This window comes from Balaenoptera acutorostrata, assembly GCF_949987535.1.
Source record: "Balaenoptera acutorostrata chromosome 6 unlocalized genomic scaffold, mBalAcu1.1 SUPER_6_unloc_1, whole genome shotgun sequence".
In the NCBI taxonomy this organism is placed as follows: domain Eukaryota; kingdom Metazoa; phylum Chordata; class Mammalia; order Artiodactyla; family Balaenopteridae; genus Balaenoptera; species Balaenoptera acutorostrata.
In genome coordinates, this window is record NW_026645490.1 from 449,291 (window position 1) to 471,074 (window position 21,784).

At 35.2% G+C, this 21,784-nt stretch overlaps 1 protein-coding gene across 1 annotated transcript in view; it reads left to right on the forward strand.

The window, feature by feature from the left end:
- LOC130704559 (ninjurin-1-like) overlaps nt 1-21,300 on the forward strand; it is a 125,711-nt gene extending 104,411 nt beyond the window's left edge. The window contains exon 5 of the mRNA XM_057539232.1: nt 21,230-21,300. Within this exon, the coding sequence (XP_057395215.1) occupies nt 21,230-21,285 (56 nt within the window). The 3' untranslated portion in view covers nt 21,286-21,300. The remainder of the gene's footprint in view (nt 1-21,229) is intronic.
- The last annotated feature ends 484 nt before the right edge of the window (nt 21,301-21,784 follow it).

Consider the following 21,784-nt stretch of genomic DNA (forward strand, 5'->3'; position numbering starts at 1 on the left):
TTGGTAACCATAAGTTTTTTTTTTTTTTTTCTGTGTCTGTGAGTCTATTTCTGTTTTGTAAATAAGTCCATTTATATAATTATTTTTAGATTCTGCATATAAGTGATATATCATATTTGTCTTTCTCTGACTGACTTACTTCACTTAGTGTGATAATCCCTGGGTCCATCCGTGTTGCTAAACATGGCATTATTTCATTCTTTTTTATGGCTGAGTAATATTCCATCGTGTGTGTGTGTGTGTGTGTGTTTGTATAACATCTTCTTTATCCATTCATCTGTCGATGGACATTTAGGTTACTTCTATGTCTTGGCTACTGTAAATAGTGTTGCTTTGAACATTGGGGTGCATGCATCTTTTCGAATTAGAGTTTTCATCTTTTCCAGATATGTACACCGAAGTGGGATTGCTGGATCATATGGTAACTCTATTTTTGGTTTTTTAAGAAACTTCCATACTGTTTTCCATAGTGGCTGCACCAATTTACATTGCCACCAGCAGTGTAGGAAGGTTCCCTTTTCCCCACACCCACTCCAGCATTTATTATTTGTAGACTTTTTGATGATGGCCATCTTACCAGCCTGAGGTGGTACCTCACTGTAGTTTTGACTTGCATTACTCTAATAATTAGCCATGTTGAACATCTTTGCATATGCCTGTTGGCCATCTGTATGTCCTCATTGGAGAAATGTCTATCCAGGTCTTCTGCCCATTTTTTAATTGTTTTTTTTTTTTTTTTTGATGTTGAGCTGTATGAGCTATTTGTATATTTTGGATATTAACCCCTTACCAGTCTTATTGTTTGCAAGTATTTCTCCTATTCATTGTCTTTTGTCTTTTCATTTTGTCAGTGTTCCTTTTGCTGTGCAAAAGCACTGAAGTTTAATTAGGTCCCATTTGTTTATTTTTGCTTTTGTTTCCTTTGCCTTAGGAGACCAATCCAAGAAAATATTGTTTTGATTTATGTCAAAGAATGTTCTGCCTATATTTTCTTCTGGGAGTTTTATGGTTTATAGTCTTACATTTCAGCCTTTAATCAATTTTGAATTTATTTTTCATATGATGTGAGAAAATGTTCTCATTTTATTCTTTTGCATGTAGCTCTCCAGTTTTCCCAGGACCACTTATTGGCAAGACATTCTTTTCCCACTGTATAGGAAAGGTATGTTTTCTCTATACCAATTTTGTGGAGAGTTTTTATCATGAATGGATGTTGAATTTTTTTATTCAATCAGCCACTCTGTGTCTTTTGATTGGAGCTTTTAGTCCATTTACATATAAAGTAATTATTGATATGTATGCACTTATTGCCATTTGCTTATACAATAACTTCCTAGGTTTTCTTCTCTCATTACTAAATAAAGTAGCTGTGTGATTTTTTTTGCATTGTTTTTAACATCTTAATTGGAGTATAATTGCTTTACAATGGTGTGTTAGTTTCTGCTTTATAACAAAGTGAATCAGCTATACATATACATATACCCCCATATCTCCTCCCTCTTGCAGCTCCCTCCCACCGTCCCTATCCCACCCCTCGAGGTGGTCACAAAGCACCGAGCTAATCTCCCTGTGCTATGCGGCTGCTTCCCACTAGCTATCTATTTTACATTTGGTAGTGTATATATGTCCCTGCCACTCTCTCACTTCATCCCAGCTTACCCTTCCCCCTCCCCGTGTCCTCAAGTCCATTCTCTATGTCTGCGTCTTTATTCCTGTCCTGCCCCTACGTTCTTCAGAACCATTTTTTTTTTTTTTAGATTCCATATACATGTGTTAGCATATGATATTTGTCTTTCTCTTTCTGACTTACTTCACTCTGTGTGACAGACTCTAGGTCCACCCACCTCACTACAAATAACTCAATTTCGTCTCTTTTTATGGCTGAGTAATATTCCATTGCATATATGTGCCACATCTTCTTTACCCATTCATCTGTCGATGGACCCTTAGGTTGCTTTCAGGTCCTGGCTATTGTAAATAGAGCTGCAATGAACATTGTGGTACATGACTCTTTCTGAATTATGGTTTTCTCAGGGTATATGCCCAGTAGTGGGATTGCCGGGTCATATGGTAGTTCTATTTTTAGTTTTTTTAAGGAACCTCCATACTGTTCTCCATAGTAGCTGTATCAATTTACATTCCCACCAACAGTGCAAGAGGGTTCCCTTTTTTCCACACCCTCTGCAGCATTTATTGTTTGTAGATTTTTTGATGATGGCCATTCTGACTGGTGTGAGGTGATACCTCATTGTAGTTTTGATTTGCAGTTCTCTGATGATTAGTGATGTTGAGCATTCTTTCCTGTGTTTGTTGGCCATCTGTATATCTTCTTTGGAGAAATGTCTATTTAGGTCTTCTCCCTATTTTTGGATTGGGTTGTTTGTTTTATTGTTACTGAGCTGCATGAGCTGCTTGTAAATTTTGGAGATTAATCCTTTGTCAGTTGCTTCATTTGTAAATATTTTCTCCCATTCTGAGGGTTGTCTTTTTGTCTTGTTTATGGTTTCCTTTGCTATGCAAAAGCTTTTAAGTTTCATTAGGTCCCATTTGTTTATTTTTGTTTTTAATTTCCATTTCTCTAGGAGGTGGGTCAAATAAGGTAGCTGTGTGATTTTAATAAATGTGTGCAAAATATTTTTTAAAACCTCACGTTTCAATAAATTCAATTAATTAAATTTGTACTCAGTAGAAGACATCATATCCAGTATTGTTAGTGAGTCAAAAAACAAACAACATAGTCTCTGCTTTTGATGAGATTTGTAATCTAGAGAGGGAAAAGATGCAAGAAGCGAGAACTCTGGGAGCTAAATATACATTGTGAAGTTAGAACATAGAAGCAGTTGCTTACAATAATGAATAAGAATGAGCAAATGAGCAAGGAAAAAGTTACAATTTCATGCCACATAAATTGTAAATTATAACTAAAAAAGGAAAACAAACATTTCAGTGTTTCACAGTGTGATTCCCAAGACACCACCACAGTCAGAAAAGGCACTGAGAAAGAGTCAAGCAAAACACTGAGAATTTTCAGTAATATCTACCAATTAGGAGGGAATTACATAGGTACTGAGTATAAAGGCAACCCTTGGATATCCACTTGCCATGGCAGTGCTTCATAAGAGGTGCCATCAGGAGCTAGCTAATTTGCAGGGTCTTGGGTTAAATTGGGTAAAGAGCTAAAGATTAGAGAAAGCAGACACTCCCCTGCCTGGATCAAGTTGTCCCTGGTAACAGAGACTGAGATTACAAAGCATGTTTCAGGACTCCAGCAATAGCTGTCTATAGCACCTGTGAAGCTCTCCTCTTCAGCAACCCTGTATTATCTTATGGCTTCAGAAAAGTTGATAGAATAAATCAAGGCTGTGGTGAAGGAAAGAGAAGTTTTAAAATGCAGGAAAAGGTCTAAAGAGTGTTGAACTGTATTACATTAGACATTAAGAAGGTCTGGACATATTTGTCCATATAATCTCAAAGAGATTAAAAAATATAATGTGGCAATTGTGCCAAACAAACAAACAAACAAAACACCAAATAATAACAGTAGAAAAGAACAAAATGCAAAAAAGAAAAAAGGAGAAAACAGACTGAAAGAAAATTTAACTCTAGGAACAAAAGAAACTTTCTATATAGTATTCCTTTGTACTTTACTCTTCAGAATATCTTAATAAGAACATGAATTAAATAAGCAAAGAATTGGAAAATGAGGTGGTAAAACAATAGTCTGATCTACTTAGTTAAGAAAAGAAACTGATATCCAAAATAGATTCACTGTAGGACTAAGGGGGGAAGAGAGGAAATCAGGTAGGAGAAGAGTAAATACTATTGAAAATCAAGTTATTAACATAGTGAAAGTCTTCAATAAATCAAATTATAAGCAGAGAAAATATATCAGAGACTTTTAGTAATAGAGGGAAGCTGATAGATATTGAAAAAGTCAAAGATGATCCTAAATAAGGATAATTGTGACCCTCTGTGAAAAAGACAAGTCATTGTAATGAAAGAGCAGATGATTTTCCTATAATGAAGGATGGACTAAATATACATTTCAAAGGAATGCACTTAATTGCAGAAAGAATGATGTCACAGTGGATGCTGAGACATAACCTGGTTAAGTTATTGAACTTAAAAGATTTAAAAAGTGAAATTTTTAGACGTAAAGAGAGACGAGTAAGTTACCTTCAGACTGGCATCTACAATATTCAATCCCTTAACACAATAAAGCAACGTGTGTGAAGTGCTGGGGGGAAAGGTAAGCCTAAAGTATCATGCTCAGCCAGGTTATCACTCTGCATTTAGAACTGCATTAAGAACAACAAACATTCTCATAAAACTCAGCTGATTGCTGTCTTCTTCTTAGTTGTTTTGCTAATGAGAGCCCATCAGACCCAAATAACTTACTGTGGAAAGAAGCTGCTGTCATTCCCATAGCTACGGAAACAGGGAACTAGAAACCAGAATGTTCAGAAAATTATAGCACAATAATTTTAAAAGTGTGTTTCCTTGACCAGCAGAATCAGAATCACCTGTCAACTTGTTACAAAAGCAAAATCTTGGGCACCACCCAGACCTATTGAGTCATAAACTCTGGACATGGGGCCCAGGATTCTAGCTTTTAATACATTTTCCAGATAATTCTGATGCTCACCAAATTTTGAGAACCACAGTGTGGTATTCCTAGTGTGGTAATACCTAGTGTGGTAATGCTAGGTATTACTAGTATTCCTAGTAATACTCATGGATCAAAGGCCACAGGACAGTCTAGACTGTGAAGGATTAGTATTTCAGCAGCCTCCCTCAGGCTAGAGGGCCAGATGTAACATACACGGACTCGTGCCAAGGTTATGTGCCGAGTTCTGCATTTATTTCTTCAAGTATTGATTGAGTTGCTGCTAGTGCCTGTGAAAGGTTACATGCATAAAATGAAATTAGCTGTCATAAAAAGTTTGTCGTGACCAGTTATGACCAATGGCTTCATGAAAAGAACTGATGAAACAGATAGCATGTGAATTTGGAAATAGAAAATATGTGTGTGTAGAAAGAATGACAGCAAATGGCAAACAAGCACAGAACTGCATGGAGATTTCTTTGAGCACAGTGGCTGCTGCCCTCAAATGAGCTGACTTTCTGAAAGAAGCCCTTGTTACAGGTATGTAGGATGTAGAGACTGGTCTCCAACATCAGGGGTGCCCTCTCCTAGGAGACACAAAAGACAGGTACTGCATGTGTAGAAAGAAAATATTACTTTGATTTCTTTTTTTTTCCCTTTTTTTAAAGTTTTTTTTTTTTTTTTTTTTTAGTTTATATTGGAGTCTAGTTGATTAACAGTGTTGTTTTAGTTTCAGGTGTACAGTAAAGTGATTCAGTTATACATATGCATGCATCTATTCTTTTTCAAATTCTTTTCCCATTTAGGTTATTACAGAATATTGAGCAGAGCTCCCTGTGCTATACAATAGGTCCTTGTTGATTATCTATTTTAAATATAGCAGTGTATTTATCTTTTTAACATGTATTCTTGGAATTATAAACTAGAAGTTAGTATACGATAGCATAGATAAATAAATATACATCAGAAAAAACCTCAGAGGCTGTAAATGTGCAAATATTTCCTGAAGACATCTCTCGATCATGAAATCTAGCCAATAGTGAAATGAATAAAGACAGTATTATTGAAACCATTTAAATGAAGAGCTAAGACCAAGTAACTGGGAGAGCTATGGTTACAAAACAGACAGTGTTATTATCCTTGAGAAAGAAAATATTTACCATACAACCAACACAGATTGGAATGTGGGAAGAATTATAGTTGCTGTATTACACAACTCCGAGGGGAATCATTGCTGTAAAGTAAAATGTGAATGGTGTTTCCTGTAATTAAACAACACAGGAGCACCAGGAGGAAGTGGGAAAAAATGGGAGAACTCAGTCCTTTATTAAGTTTCCTATCAGGTATTCAACTGATAATATTTAAAATTAAAACATAAAATTGAAAGTAGGACATGATTCTACCCTCAGCAATTTTGTATGTTTCTTTCAAAAACTTAATTTTTATATACTACTATCTCTTTTATAGGAATAATTGAAGTTTATTTAAATTCCTTTAGTTTTTTCATTGTTTACTTTATTGAATTCAAGTAGAAAGTAATTAATATTTTACTTAATAATAACTTGCATTGTAAAATCCCTCTTTTACATACTTATCTGTGAGTAATTTCTTGTGTTCATTCTTATTTTGCTGGAATTTCTAATAATGAGCATTGACCAAAAGTCATTATTAGTTAAAAAAAAAAAAAAGCAAAGAATGTCCTTTTTAAGCACTGTGACCTGTTCTTCTCAGGGCCCATGTTCTCACTTTCACATTGAAAGCAATTTAGTTATATTTTGCCAGTCAATGAATACTTTGTTATAAAGCCATGAAGTTAATCTTGTGCTCCGTTATAAATGCTAAGTCTTGTTCGCAACACTTTCTCTCCATCGTAAATTTACAGAACTTCATATAACAAAAACAAAATGAGCAGTAAAAATAATCATTATAGTCTTCTTGTGAATGGACCTTATTGAAGGAATAGGTTTTATATACGCTCCCATATTAAAACTTCTCCAGCAGTCAGACTAAAGAAGCAGCACGTGCACACACACGCACATACTTTTTTGCCTCTGCTAATATTTTTGGAAAATATTTTATACCAGAAATATATGAATAAAGTGAGTTTGCGTACTTACAAGGGAAAAATGAAATGGTGCTACCCTGAGTTTTAATGCTCAGTTCTTAGTATATGACACATCCTTTTGAGGAGAAGACCCGACCTCTGTGTATACGTGATATATAAACAAACTTGATTAGAAGCATGTGCACTGATGCGATGACAGGAGTGCCACAATGGAGTGGTTTTGTAGAAAAACAAGAAGATAGCCTCAGAGCATCACAGTAGAACATGGAGTTCTTTTAGCCCTGCAGCCCGATGTGCCAAGCCGACATTTTTATTGGAACTTTTAATTAAGTTTTTTTTTTCTAATTTAGAAAGTAATAAATAGTCATTGTAGAAACTGTAAGGAGAAAACAGCCCAGTGAAAGAAGAAAAATATGTATGATTATTTTATCTTTTGAATTCAGGGAATTATGTATCTATTATACTTTTTGACCAAAGAAGTGACACCTTGAGGAAATTTAAATGTACTAAATATTTAGTGTGTGACACAGCCTTTTACTTATTTGATCTGTTTTCATCTTTAAACAACTGAATATATCCTATCTCCTTTTTCAAGTTGAGTAAACTGAGACTCAGAGAGATGGCAGGATCTCAGGGCTAGTTATGGATAGAGCTGAAAGTCCAACACTGGCTTGGCATTTCCTAAAGCCCACCTTGAAACTTCTGTCCTAGTGGTCCTTAATAATGGCTGCACATTACAATTTCATGAGAGGATTTTTAGAAGTCTTGTTGCTCATAGCACACACGCAGAGATTCTGAGTTGATTGTCTGGAGTGTGGCTCAGGTGTTGGTCATTTTTAAAAAAGTCTTCCAGGATGTCTAATAATATGTAAGCGGGTAAGGAGCAGGTCCTATACCCAGCTCCCTCACTCTTCATCCCTTTGCCTGGGATCCAGATTGTAAGTAGTTTGCCCTTGGTTAGTATTTTCAGTTACAAAAAAAACATACTGGATGTTTTCATTTCTCATGTCAAACATACAATTGTCCCAACAAATCTTAGTACAAGACATGGGATCATAAGGGAACATATTAAATTCTAGTTAATGTATGTCCTGACAGTTCATATTCTAAAGATACATCCAGCATCAGAATACAGCTTTGATCTCAGTCCTACTTGTATTTTGAGGGTAGGGAGAGGATGCTGAAACAACAGTTACCAGATTTGCATATTACTGAGATTTTTATGAAGTTCCAGGTTTAACCATTTTATTCATATCAACAAAGACTGGATTCATTCATCTGGAAAGGTTTTCACTCACACAAAAATCAGAAGGAATAAAATGAAGGGAAACATCTGCTAGAGCCTGAAACAGCTTGTGGGTTGATTTTGCCAGTAGAGCCAAACCTGCGGTTAATCAGCTCTGCCCTCACCAACAGATGTCACTGCAGACAAGAGAAATTAACTGACTAGGTTATCATGCTGTGGGCAGTGCAGTCAGATCAAGGTGCTAACCTTTAGCAACTCAAAAACATAAATGTTCATGTTTTTCTTCTTCCTAGTACACGTAAACACACATACCTGTGTATGTGTGATATATGTATGTTTATATGTGTATATATGTTTGTGTGTGTGTATGTATATATATCTCCCAAATTTTACTTATTATCTTTTATTTGCCAGTTTTCTCCACTTCCCACTCTTTCCCCTTGAGTTGTTTCTGAAGAGCCTAGCCTTGGTATAAAAGAATAGTGGGCTGTAAAATGGTGTTGGGGTAACTGATAACTTGGATATATTTACTATTGAATCTGTTTTTGGTTTTTGTCTTTCATATTGATGATTATTAGTGATGTGAATTTTTATAGGTGAACAAATTGTACCATCTCAAAACTATTAGCACTGTAACATGTTTCACCGTTGACATTGTCATTTCACATACTTTTGACCTTTCTATTACGTACTTGGCAATAGAACATTATACTATACTGTACTGAGGATTTGACGTGAGGAATTTGTGAATCTCTTTCATAACATTCATATAACACTGGCCCCCATGCTCTGCTTATTATATGCATTCATATACCTTTTATATTTAGAATAAGACCTATTTTCTACTGCAGAGACTTTTAGGGTGTTTCAGACTTAATATTTACGATTTGGAGTTTTCTTAACCAAATTTAGCAGTAGTCTGGAGACAACCAAATTTAATTGACTTCAAAACAGAAGGAAACAAATAAGCATGACGCACCAGAGCAGAGAAAGTACTTTTGTGAGTTGATCCTTCCATGTGCTTCTCATTTGGATCCCTTCTGGGAATCATCTAAATGGCAGCAAATCCAATCAGGTTCATTCTTTGAAAATGGACACACATCTCAAGTGAGGATGAAATAAACTGTTCCAGGAAATTTAGCACAAAATATTTACATGAAATTTTCTATAGAGAGGGACTTCATAAAGCTGAAAGCCTAATTTTGAAACTTCCAGAAAAGTCAAATTCTGGAATGCAAGATTTGGACAGAGGCAGGCTGAAAAAATGAGAAGGACGAAGAAAAAGTGCCAGCTTGACATGGAAATTCACCACTAATTGGAGACGGGTCTGCATGGAGACTTGTGAAGCAGAACATCCTTAGCTAGTTCAGGAAGTGATGAGTGGGAAAAAGAAGAAACAGAAAAAAGAAAGAACAAAGACTGAAACTTGAAGAAAATAAAAATAAGAGAAGGAAATGAAGATGAGATTGGTCTGACAGCACAAAGCCAAACCTAGTGTCTGCTGTATGAGCTAGTTGGTGCCTGGCAACTGTGAAAGAGAAGAGGAAATATCCCACAGACTAAAGAGTAGGAGGGGCTGCAGCAGGCAGAGGCACACATGGCCCACGGAAATGTCACCCGAGAAGGAGAGGCGATTGTCCTGCTTCCTGCCAGCGCCGAGGCTTATTCCATGATGGTTTCAGCCTGGGAAAATCATGAAGGTCCGTGAATATGAATCATATCTAGAAAATGTTATCTCTTCATCTCTCAAGATGTGAAATAATTGTTTATGAAAAAAATGATTTTCTTGGAATTCAAGCTCTTTGGTTTTACAACTGAAATGAACTACTTAGAAGTACTTCTCAAACGTCCAGATCTTACTGAAAACCAGTTAAAACTGAACAAACATGTTTTTGTTCTGCCTCTTCCTTATCTACTATTTTTGGCAAAACTAATAATATAAACTATCTTGTTGCAATTTTTTGAAGTACCTAAAGGAAACAATCATGGAACAGAGCTATCAAACACTTTACACATCCACTAAAAAGTAGCAGAACAGCATTCAAAAATATGTTTCTTTTAGTAAGTGGGAAAGTCCTTTCCTATCAAAGTATTTGTTAATGGGCTGAATCTACAAATCACTGTGCCCATGCCACCATACATGAGGTAAAATCAGGAGATATTCTTCTGTCTCAACAGGGATATTCAATTTTGTTTCCACAAATTTCCTAAGAAAAGGAAAGATCAAATAATGTTCATTTACTTCTGAAAGACTACTTTGACAGAAAACCTGAAGTAGATGATTCTGAAAGAAATGCTATACTGATAATTATTGGAAGTCATCATCATTAAAGGGATATTACTAGGTTAATTGTCTCCAATTGTTTCTTTCATTCAATGAATATAACTCATCATTGTGTTATAAATCAGGCATTTTAATACTTACCTTCAGGGCACAGTGGTACTTTCTTAACAAAGACAGTACATGTTTGCAACTTCAGAGATGTACTGAACAACACGTTCTGATGCCGTAGAAGCATCAGTGTCTATATAAATACAAACATACAAATATACAAACAATTGACTAAAGGAATGAGAATTCTAAACTCACAGATCAATTTCAGATCATCTATTACTGCTATTTATAGTAGTCAAATTATTTTCAAACTGTCTTACTACTTTTAAAGGAGAAACACATCAGTAAATACACAGAAAATTGTTGTTCCAGTACTATGGTGAATGTCAAGATAGTGTGGGGAGGAGTGAATAAAGTAAAAATCAGTTATTGATTTACAGTTCATCTGTGCAAAACTGGGAGGGATAGCATCATATTTCAATCACATGAGCTAAGAGATTATTGAGCTGTATAAATCTCAACATATTTGGATCCCAGGAAGTTCATTGCATGCAAGAAAAGGTCAAAACCCTTAAACAAATGAACTGATGAATGAAATGCCATAGCATCATGTAATAAAACAATGAATATCCGTCATGCAATAAACATAAATATATACTAAAGCAAGTTAGGCAGTTGTATCCTCCCCCTTTTGTTGCACTCCTTCCTACCCTGTGCCTGGTTGTATAGTACATGAGACCACTATTTAATTTTGACAGCTTTAGAGAGAGAAGAATCAGTGACATAGACATCAAAGTTGGGAGGGAAAAGAACAAACAAACCAAACAAAAATAATGAACCTTGAAATTTCTAAACCTGGGTGTGAGTCCCTGCTTTACTCCTTCCTAACTGTATGAACCTGGGCACTCACTTATATTCTCTCTAACATGGAGATAAGAATATTTAACTGAATTGTTACAACAAATAAATAAAAATGTACATATGTAGGCATATGTGGGTGAGTTTGCTGTGTCAAGGTCCTTGCAAAAGTTGCATGATACTAACTAGGGAAAGGTATACTTAGTTTACTTTTAAAATGAATTTTTAGCAGATAAATTTAAATTCTCTAACAGTGATTGTTGATCTAGTTTAGTTCTGTTCTTGTTTTGGAGATCTTCAGCTCTTCTCTTGGCCCCATCGTACTGATTGAGTTCCATAGCTGATTTTTCATAAGAGGCAGTATAGAAACACAAACTGTGAATTTTAACTGCATGTGTTCTAACCCTGGCTCTACCTGGCTCCAAGCTTTTTGACTCTGGATGGATTACATACTTTCTCTAAGTCTCAATTTTTTCAACCATAAAATAGAGATAATAACTCACATGGTTATTGTATAAATTAGGTGTTTAATGAGTCTTTGTTTGGGACCATGCCTCACACATGTATTCAGTAAATATTATTATAAGTATTAGTGGTTTCTGAAGAGTCCCACAGAAAACTCACAAAGCTCATGGGAATACCAGCTATACAGCTGGATTAGCTGTAGCAGGCTCAAGAAACAGTAGAGCATTCTTAGCCACAGTGGGGGGCTGAGGCAATTCCTTCAACTTCCGTCTCATCAAAATCATATACTTAACTGCTGTCATGTGTGGGAATCTTGATAAAAGTAGTTTTCCCAGAAGTGTCTGTGAGGCATTATTTGCTTTCATTAGTGCAATAGAAATGCAATTACCTGGGTCCAGTTTAAAATGTTTTACTTTAAAACGTTTTACCTAAAGCCTAGGCCCCTCTCCATATATGTTTTTAAAGTCACACAAGGGATTTTGTTACAAAGGTTTGAAAACCACTGAGGTATGGTGTACATAGGATGTATAGGTTATAGCAAGTGATAGGAGACAAAAACATGTTCCAACTCAGTCCATTTCCTCAGGGAGCATAGTAGAGAGAAAGGCGTAACAAACAAGATAATAGCAATCATAATAATACTGCTATTATTAAGAGCTATGCATAAAATACTATGAAAACTCAGTGTAAGATACAACTAATTTATTCTAGAATCAGAAGAGGAAACTTTAAATACATTGTGAATGTTAAATAATAGAGAACAATTTGGAAAGCAGATTGTGGTAAAGGGAGGATCTTCCAAACATATGAAATACATCTGTAAGGTATGGAGACAGGCAATCTGTTGACCTATTCAAGCAAGAGCAAGTACCATATAGCACAGGGAACTATATTCAATATCCTGTGATAAACCATAATGGAAAAGAATATAAAAAAAGAATGTCTATATATATATATAACTGAGTCACTTTGCTGTACAGCAGAGATTGGCACAGCATTGTAAATCAACTAGACTTCAATAAAAAGTAAAGTTATATTAAAAAAATAAAGTGTATGAGAGACGGATGTGTTTGTATAACAGACATTAATAGTTTACAGACAGATGAGTGACACAGTCATGGAGAAAACTGTCTACAGAATGCAGAATGAATTCAACTGAGGAAAGAATAGAGTAGAAGACCATTTAAGAAGTTGTTAAAATAGCTTGGATAAGATCTGATTAAGAACTAACCTAAGATGTTGATTCATCAACAGGAACCATGAATCCTGGTTATTCAGATTTCTCCTCCTATTTAGCAGGCTGCTGGTCATATGATAGCAACACAATAGTTATTAGATAAAAGAAGGAGTAGAAGATACAGGAAGCATGGAAGGAAGGAAAGGAAAGCGATTTCTGACTCATCTGGTGTAGGATCTATTTTGTGTAATGTAAGTCTACTGCCTTCATTGAAAGGTAGACTTAAAAAGAGGTAAGTTCAAATTACTTTGCAACCTGCTGTAGGTTATTGGTGAAACAGCTAGGTTCAATACTTCTTCAATCAATGAATACATTATGGATGAATCCTTATGTTTTCTACAGTGAAATTGTCACAGTAATTTTTATCAATTCTCTGTTACTTAGTTCCTGCAGCTAAACTATATTAGCCAATATTAGTTTGATTTAAAGAGAGCTGATAGATACCACACCAATGGCTTTCACAAATGAAAAGATAAATGGAAGGAAACAACTTTTGTTTTTTGTAAGAAAATAGGGGGAACTTGAATATATTATATAACTCTGTATTAGCTTCTTTTTTCCTTTGCTCTTTTTCTGAGTTACAACATTTAAGTAAGGTTGAAAAAATTCACATAGGCACTTCATCTGTATATAGAAATCATAGATTTTTACTTCTTTGCATCCATTTACTTCTCTTTTATTTAATATGAATATGTCCATGTAATTCCAAATGATCAATTCAGATATATTTATTAAAAATTAAATTTTCCTGGGTTTCCCTGGTGGTGTAGTGGTTAAGAATCTGCCTGCCAATGCAGGGGACACGGGTTCGAGCCCTGGTCCGGGAAGATCCCACATGCTGTGGAGCAACTAAGCCCGTGAACCACAACTACTGAGCCTGTGCTCTAGAGCCTGTGAGCCACAAGTACTGAAGCCCGTGTGCCACAACTACTGAAGCCCACATGCCTAGAGCCCAAGCTCTGCAACAAGAGAAGCCACCGCAATGAGAAGCCTGCGCACCACAACAAAGAGTAGTCCCTGCTCGCCACAACTAGAGAAAGCCCACGTGCAGCAACGAAGACCCAACGCAGCCAAAAATGAATAAATAAATAAAGTTATTAAAAAAAATTAAATCTTCCTTAGTTAATGTTTACATATAAATCTACTTCTAATAACTTATTTTATAAATTCAATATGAAGTTCAATATATTTTTAAATAAAGTGCTTCCTTTGGAGATCATGGATAATATCTTAAAAGTCCATATAAAATATCAAAACATGAATATGCCTCAACAGGAATATATAAAAGTCATATTTTGTCTTGAATAGACTTACCATATATTAAAATGTTGTGCATCTTTGACCACTATTTAAACTAGACTAGTCAGACTATTGAAAAAAATTAATAGCCATTGTAATTATTATTTACCATAATCATAACTCATCATCAGCTATTTTTTCATACCAAATATTTATGGGTATATGAGCAGTGCTGATCACTAGACAAAAGTTTCTGTTTAAGATTGACTAATAGGAAGAACTGAATACTGAGTCTGAGAATGTGTGGTGGCAAGTATGTAAAAATGTATTTAATGTGGGTTTTACGGCGAGTCTTGGATAAGAGGGATCTTTACCTTCATGAGTTTTGTGCTAAGTCTTCCCAAATGTCACAATATGTACTTCGTTAATACAATCACAAACTCAAGCAAGTGTTTAAAATGTGCAAATAAACTCATACATTCAGCACATGGGGATACATAGACGTATGTGACACAGTCCCTGATCTTGGACAAGCTTATTGATATTCCAATACTTGGCATATAGTTATGAGTGTATGGATCATCTTTCAGTAGTTGACCCTTAACGATGTTTTCCTTTTCTGTTTTAAATTCTGACATGAAAACATAATCATGACTGAACAGAACTAAATCCAGAGAACTCTAATCAGGAAGCTTGGGTTTATGAACTCTGCGAAAATGACTCACTGTTGGTTATCTAACATGATCTAAAAATATATCTCTAGTATAAATGCAGTCCCTGAAGATGTCTACAGTTTGTATACTAAAAATTTTCATTGGGTATAGAATTGGAATGCATCTGCTCCATCAAAGCTAAAACTTTTCTACCAAACTTGGGGTAGAGGTGTTGGCAGAAACCTACTGAAATACTAAGAAAATGACAAAAAGATACACAGATGTCAGCCAAATAAGTGGCAACATTGAAAAATGTTATATAGGCATTTCCTAGGGATGCAAGCTATAAATTTTGCATAGGAGGAATTACTGCAGCGAGCATAGGTAGCAACCATCAACATGTCAACAATTAATAAGCACATGTTTGAGCAGCCCTTGTATATGATGATTCTATTGATTCACCATCAGCAGGGCACGTAACAGAGCTGTTTCGGCTGCAGGGGATGATGGATCTGAGCTGGTCTGCCTAGACTTCATTATGAACAACAGTTTGCAGTTAAGAAACAGATTTTTCTCTATGAATGAATCTACCTGCCCTGAACTGGCCTGTCCCAAAGGACTGAATTTACAGGCCCTGGTCTGCATAAGTCTACCTCTGCTGATAGGTAGCAATGTGATAGAAAGTGTGCTCACAATTTTAGGTAGTATATCCTAACTAAATTATAACTTATGTTGGAGAAAACGTTTGTTATTCAAAGGCAAAGGGTTCATTTGTATTTTTTTTTGAAAAGAAATGGAAATTTTTATTTGAGCCAACCTGAGGATTATAACCTGGGAGACAGTCTCTCAGAGAGCTCTGAGAACTGTTCCAAAGAGGGAAAGAGGGAGGCCAGTATATATGTGATTTTGGCAAAGGGGTACGTGAAATCAAGTACTCATCTTGGTAGAATGTTACTGTTATTTGCAAGGAACAGATATCTTAGTTAATACTGTTAGTGCCTTCCTTCTTTTTTTTTAGTTTTCTTTTTTTATGACTTTTTTTTTACATTGGAGTATAGTTGATTAGCAATGTTGTGTTAGTTTCAGGTGTAGAGCAAAGTGATTCAGTTCAGTTGTATTGATGGAATAGTGCCCATTTATACAACTTCAAAAGTGGTAGTCACTCGGCCTCCTACTCTCCCCACCTCATGTGGGCTGACCATACATTTGTGCCCTGGAAACTGTGACCACAGTTTTATCTAAAGATTTGTGTTTTGAATGTGGATATGTAAAGGCTTCAGGTGATGGAGTTGTGTAGACTTGGTTCTGAATCCCAATGTCATAATACGCTATCTTGTGCAAATTAGTGAAATCCTCTGGGCATGAGTTTTATCATAAGTTAAACAAGAATATTAATAAAAAGAGTACAAATAAAACAAGAATACCAATATTTATCTTACAAGGTTTTTATGAGGATTAACTGATAATCTGACTCAGAGTTGGCACCAGGAAGTTTCAGTTCATGTATTCATCCATCTAACAATATTAATTGAATGGCTACTCTTTTCCAAGCCCTGAGCCAGGGACAGGGTTATTTTGGTGAACAATACAGATAGTCATTGCTGTCTCCTGAAGCTTACATTCTAGTTCCCTTTACCCAGGCTCTCTATATTTTACTTCTCTCCTCTACCATTCAGGGTTTCAAAAATATTGAGGTATAGTTGACTTACAATATATATTAGTTTCAGGTATACAACAAAGTGATTCAATATTTTTATAGATTATATTCCATTTAAAGTTACTATAAAATATTGGCTTTACTTCCTGTACCATACAATATAAACTTGTACTTCATTTATCTTGTATATAGTAGTCTGTACCTCTTAATCTCCTACCCCTATCTTGCTTCTCCTCCCTTCCACTTGACCACTGGTAACCACTAGTTTGTACTTTATACCTTAGAGTCTCTTTCTGTTTTGTTATATTCATTCTTTGTCTTATCTTTTTAGATTCCACATATAGGTGATAACATAGAGGTTTGTCTTTCTCTGTCTGACTTATTACACTAAGCATAATAATCTCCAGGTCCATCTATGTTGTACATGGCAGAATTTTTCCTCTTATGGCTAATATTCCATTGTGTGTGTGTCTCTGTGTGTGTGTGTGTGTGTATATCTTCTTTATCCATTCATTTGTTTAAAGACACTTAGGCTGCTTCCATATAATGGCTATTGTTAATGATGTTGCTATGAACATTGGAGTCCATGTGTCTTTTCTAATTAATGTTTTTGTTTTCTTTGGATATATACAAGAGTGGAATTGCTAAATCATATGTAGTTCTATTTTTAGTTTTTGAGGAATATCCATACTGTTTTCCATAGTGCTGCACCAATTTCCATTCCTACCAACAGTATACAAGGGTTTCCCTTTCTCCACATCCTCACCAACATTTGTTATCTGTGGTCTTTTTGATGTTAGCTAATCTGACAGGTATGAGGTGATATCTCATTGTGGTTTTGATTTGCATTTCTCTGATTAGAGACTATCAGCTTCTTTCCATGTGCCTGTTGGCCATATGTATGTTTTCTTTTGAAACATGTTGATTTAGGTCTTCTGCCTAGTTTTTAATTGGTTTTTTCATTTTTTTATATTGATTTGTATGAGCTGTTTATATATTTTGGATATTAACCCCTTATTGGTCATATCACTGGCAAATATTTCCTTCCATTCCATAGTTTGTCTTTTCAGTTTATTGATAGATTCCTCTGTTGTGCAAAAGCATTTAAGTTTTATTAGGTACCATTTGTTTCTTTTTGCTTTTGTTTCCTTTGCCTGAGGAAACAGATCCAAAAAATAGTGCTATGATTTATGTCAAAGAGTGGCCTGCCTCTTTTCTCTACTAGGAGTTTTATGGTTTCTGGTCTTACATTTAGGTCTTTAATCCATTTTGAGTTTATTTTTGTATATGGTGTGAGGAAATGTCCTAATTATTTTATTCTTTTACATATAGCCGTCCAGTTTTCCCAACACCATTTATTGAAGAGGCTGTCTTTTCTCCATTGTATATTCTTGCCTCCTTTAACATATATTAGTTAATATAAGTGGTTTTTATTTTTGAGCTGTCTATTTTGTTCCATTGATCCATGTCTGTTTTTTTGCCAGTACCATATTGTTTTGATTACTGTATCTTTGCAGTATAGTCTGAAGTGAGAGAGCATGAAAACTCCAGTTTTGTTCTTTTTTCTCAAGATCACTTTGGCTACTTAGTATCTTTTGTGGTTTCATATAAATTTTAGATCACTTGTTCTAGTTCTGTGAAAAATGCCATGAGTATTTTGACAAGGATTGCATTAAATCTCTACATTGATTTGGGTAGTATGGACATTTTAACAATATTAATTCTTCCAGCCCATAACATGGGATTTCTTTCCATCTTTTTGTATCATCTTCAGTTTCCTTCATCAGTGTTTTAGGGTTTTGAGAGTATAGGTCTTTCACCTCTTTGGCTAAAATTACTCCTAGGTATTTTGTTCTTTTTTATTCTTTTTTTTTTTTTGATGCAATTTTAAATGGTATTGTTTTCTTCCTTTCTCTTTCTGATAGATCATTTTCAGTATATAGATAAGCAACAAGTTTCTGTATATTAATCTTGTATCCTACAACTAAACTGAAGTCATTTATTAGTTCTAATCGTTTTTTTTTTGGCGGAGACTTGAGGGTTTTCTACATACAATATTATATCATCTGCAGATAGTGATAGTTTTATTTTTTCCCTTCCAATCTGGGTGTTTTTCATTTCTTTTTCTTGTCTGATTGCTGTAGATAGGACTTCCAATACTATGTTAATTAGAAGTGAAGTGTGTGAGCATCATTGTCTTGTTCCTGATTTTAGAGGAAAAGCTTTGCACTTTTCACCACTGAGTATGATATTAGCTATGGATTTGTAATAACAAGACTTTATTTTTGTGACATATGTTCCCTCTATATCAACTTTAATGAGAGTTTCAATCATAAATGGTTGTTGAATTTTGTCAAATTTTTTTCTATGTCTATTGAGATGCTAATGTTATTTTTATCCTTCCTTTTGTTAATGTGGATTATCACATTGATTGATTTGCAAATATTGAATTCTCCTTGCTTTCCTGAAATAAATCCCACTTAATCATGGTGTATGATACATTTCACATATTGTTGAATTTGGTTTTCTAATATTTTGTTGAGGATCTTTGTGTCAATATTTATCAGAGATATTGGCCTGTAATTTTCTTTTCTTGTAGTGCCTTTATCTGGTTTTGGTACCAGCGTAAAGTTGACTTTGTAGAATAAATTTGGAATAGTTTGAGAAAGATAGGTATTAACTATTCTTTATATGTTTTGTAGAATTCCCCTGTGAAGCCATCTGGTCCTGGAATTTTGTTTGCTGGGAGATTTTTGATTACAAATTCAATTTCATTAGTAGTGATTAGTCTGTTCACACTATCTGTTTCTTCCTGATTCAGTCTTGGCAGGCTGTATGTTTCTAGAAATATATCCATTTCTCCTAGGTTTACCAATTTGTTGGCATATAACTGTTCATAGTATTCTCTTAGGATTTTTTTGTATTTTGGTGATACTGGTTTTTATTTCTCCTCTTTCATTTCTTATTTTGTTGATTTGGGTCCTCTATCTTTTCTTCTTGGTGAGGCTGGCTAAAGACTTATCAGTTTTGAATATCTTTTCAAAAAAACCATCTCTTAGTTTTATTGATCTTTTCTATTTTCTTTTTTTCTTTCTACGTTATTTTTTCCCTCTCTGATCCTTATTATTCCCATCTTTTTGCTGATGTTGGGCTTGTTGTTCTTCTTTTTTTAATTCCTTCTAGATGATAGGTTAGGTTGTTTATTTGAAGTTTTTCTTCTTTCTTTCTTTTTTTTTTTGTGTGTGTTTGCTTCTTGTTTATTTGCTTTAGTAATGGGAGATGATCAAAAAGTTTTGGATGGACACTTAGGTTGTTTCCAGGTCCTGGCTATTGTAAATAGAGCTGCAATGAACATTGTGGTACATGACTCTTTTTGAGTTATGGTTTTCTCAGGGGTATATGCCCAGTAGTAGGGTTGCTGCATTGTATGGTAGTTCTATTTTTAGTTTTTTAAGGAACCTCCATACTGTTCTCCATAGTGGCTGTATCAATTTACATTCCCACCAACACTGCAAGAGGGTTCCCTTTTCTCCACACCCTCTCGAGCATTTATTCTTTCTAGATTTTTTGATGATGGCCATTCTGACTGGTGTGAGGTGATACCTCATTGTAGTTTTGATTTGCATTTCTCTAATGATTAGTGATGTTGAGCATCCTTTAATGTGTTCGTTGGCAATCTGTATATCTTCTTTGGAGAAGTGTCTGTTTAGGTCTTCTGCCCAATTTTGGATTGGGTTGTTTGTTTTTTGATATTGAGCTGCATGAGCTGCTTGTGAATTTTGGAGATTAATCCTTTATCAGTTCCTTCATTTGTAAATATTTTCTCCCATTCTGAGGTTTGTCTTTTTGTCTTGTTTATGTTTTCCTTTGCTGTGCAAAAGCTTTTAAGTTTCATTAGGTCCCATTTGTTTATTTTTGTTTCTATTTCCATTTCTGTAGGAGGTGGGTCCAAAAAGGAACTTGCTGTGTTTTATGTCAAAGATTGTTCTGCCTGTGTTTTCCTTTAAGAGTTTTATAGTGTGTGGCCTTACATTTAGGTCTTTAATCCATTTTGAGTTTATTTTTGTGTATGGTGTTAAGGAGTGTTCTAACTTCATTCTTTAACATGTAGCTGTCCAGTTTTTCCCAGCACCACTTATTGAAGAGGCTGTCTCTTCTCCATTGTATATTCTTGCTTCCTCTATCAAAAATAAGGTGACCATATGTGCGTGGGTTTATCTCTGGGCTTTCTATCCTGTTCCATTGATCTATATTTCTGTTTTTGTGCCAGTACCATACTGTCTTGTTTACTGTGCCTTTGTAGTATAGTCTGAAGTCAGGGAGCCTGATTCCTCCAGCTCCGTTTTTCTTTCTCAAGATTGCTTTGGCTATTCGGGGTCTTTTGTGTTTCCATACAAATTGTGAAATTTTTTGTTCTAGTTCTGTGAAAAATGTCGTTGGAATTTTGGTAGGGATTGCATTGAATCTGTAGATTGCTTTGGGTAGTATGGTCATTTTCACAATGTTGATTCTTCCAATCCAAGAACATGGTATATTTCTCCATCTGTTTGTATCATCTTTAATTTCTTTTATCAGTGTCTTATAGTTTTCTGCATACAGGTCTTTTGTCTCCTTAGGTAGGTTTATTCCTAGGTATTTTATTCTGTTTGTTGCAATGGTAAATGGGAGTGTTTCCTTAATTTCTCTTTCAGATTTTTCATCATTAGTGTATAGGAATGCAAGAGGTTTCTGTGCATTAATATTGTATTCTGATACTTTACCAAATTCATTGATTAGCTCTAGTAGTTTTCTGGTAGCATCTTTAGGATTCTCTATGTATAGTATCATGTCATCTGCAAACAGTGACTGCTTTACTTCTTCTTTTCCAGTTTGGATTACTTTTATTTCTTCACTGAGGGCAGGCTGGAGGGCCAGCAGCAAGTGAAGGAGCTGGAAATCACCTCAGTGAGACTCAGGAGAACACAGGACTGTCTTCAAATAGGAGGGTAGGAAAGGTTTGTCCTGTGCTCTGCACCTTAAGGCAGAAGTCACAAATAACTAAATTTAAGTTCCATGTGGAAAAGAACATACTAACCAGGCTTCCAACTATGGAACGGGTTCTGGTGTGAGGCCACAATTTGTCAGGGATGGTGAGGAAAGGATTCCTGGCTGTGCGAAAGGGAGACCAGTGATTCACAGCCTGGCTTTGCTTTGGAATCACAGGAAGGATTGTTTAAAAAGGCAAATATCAGTAATGGAGGTGGGGCCCTGGAATTTTTTTTTTTTTAACAACTTTTTGAGATATAATTTACTACCATAAAATTATCTGAAGGGTATAATTCAACACTTTCTGGTATTTACAGAGTTGTGCAACCATTACCATAATCTAGTTTTAGAACATTTTCACCACCCCTAGGTGATTCTTATACCCATTAGCAGTCACC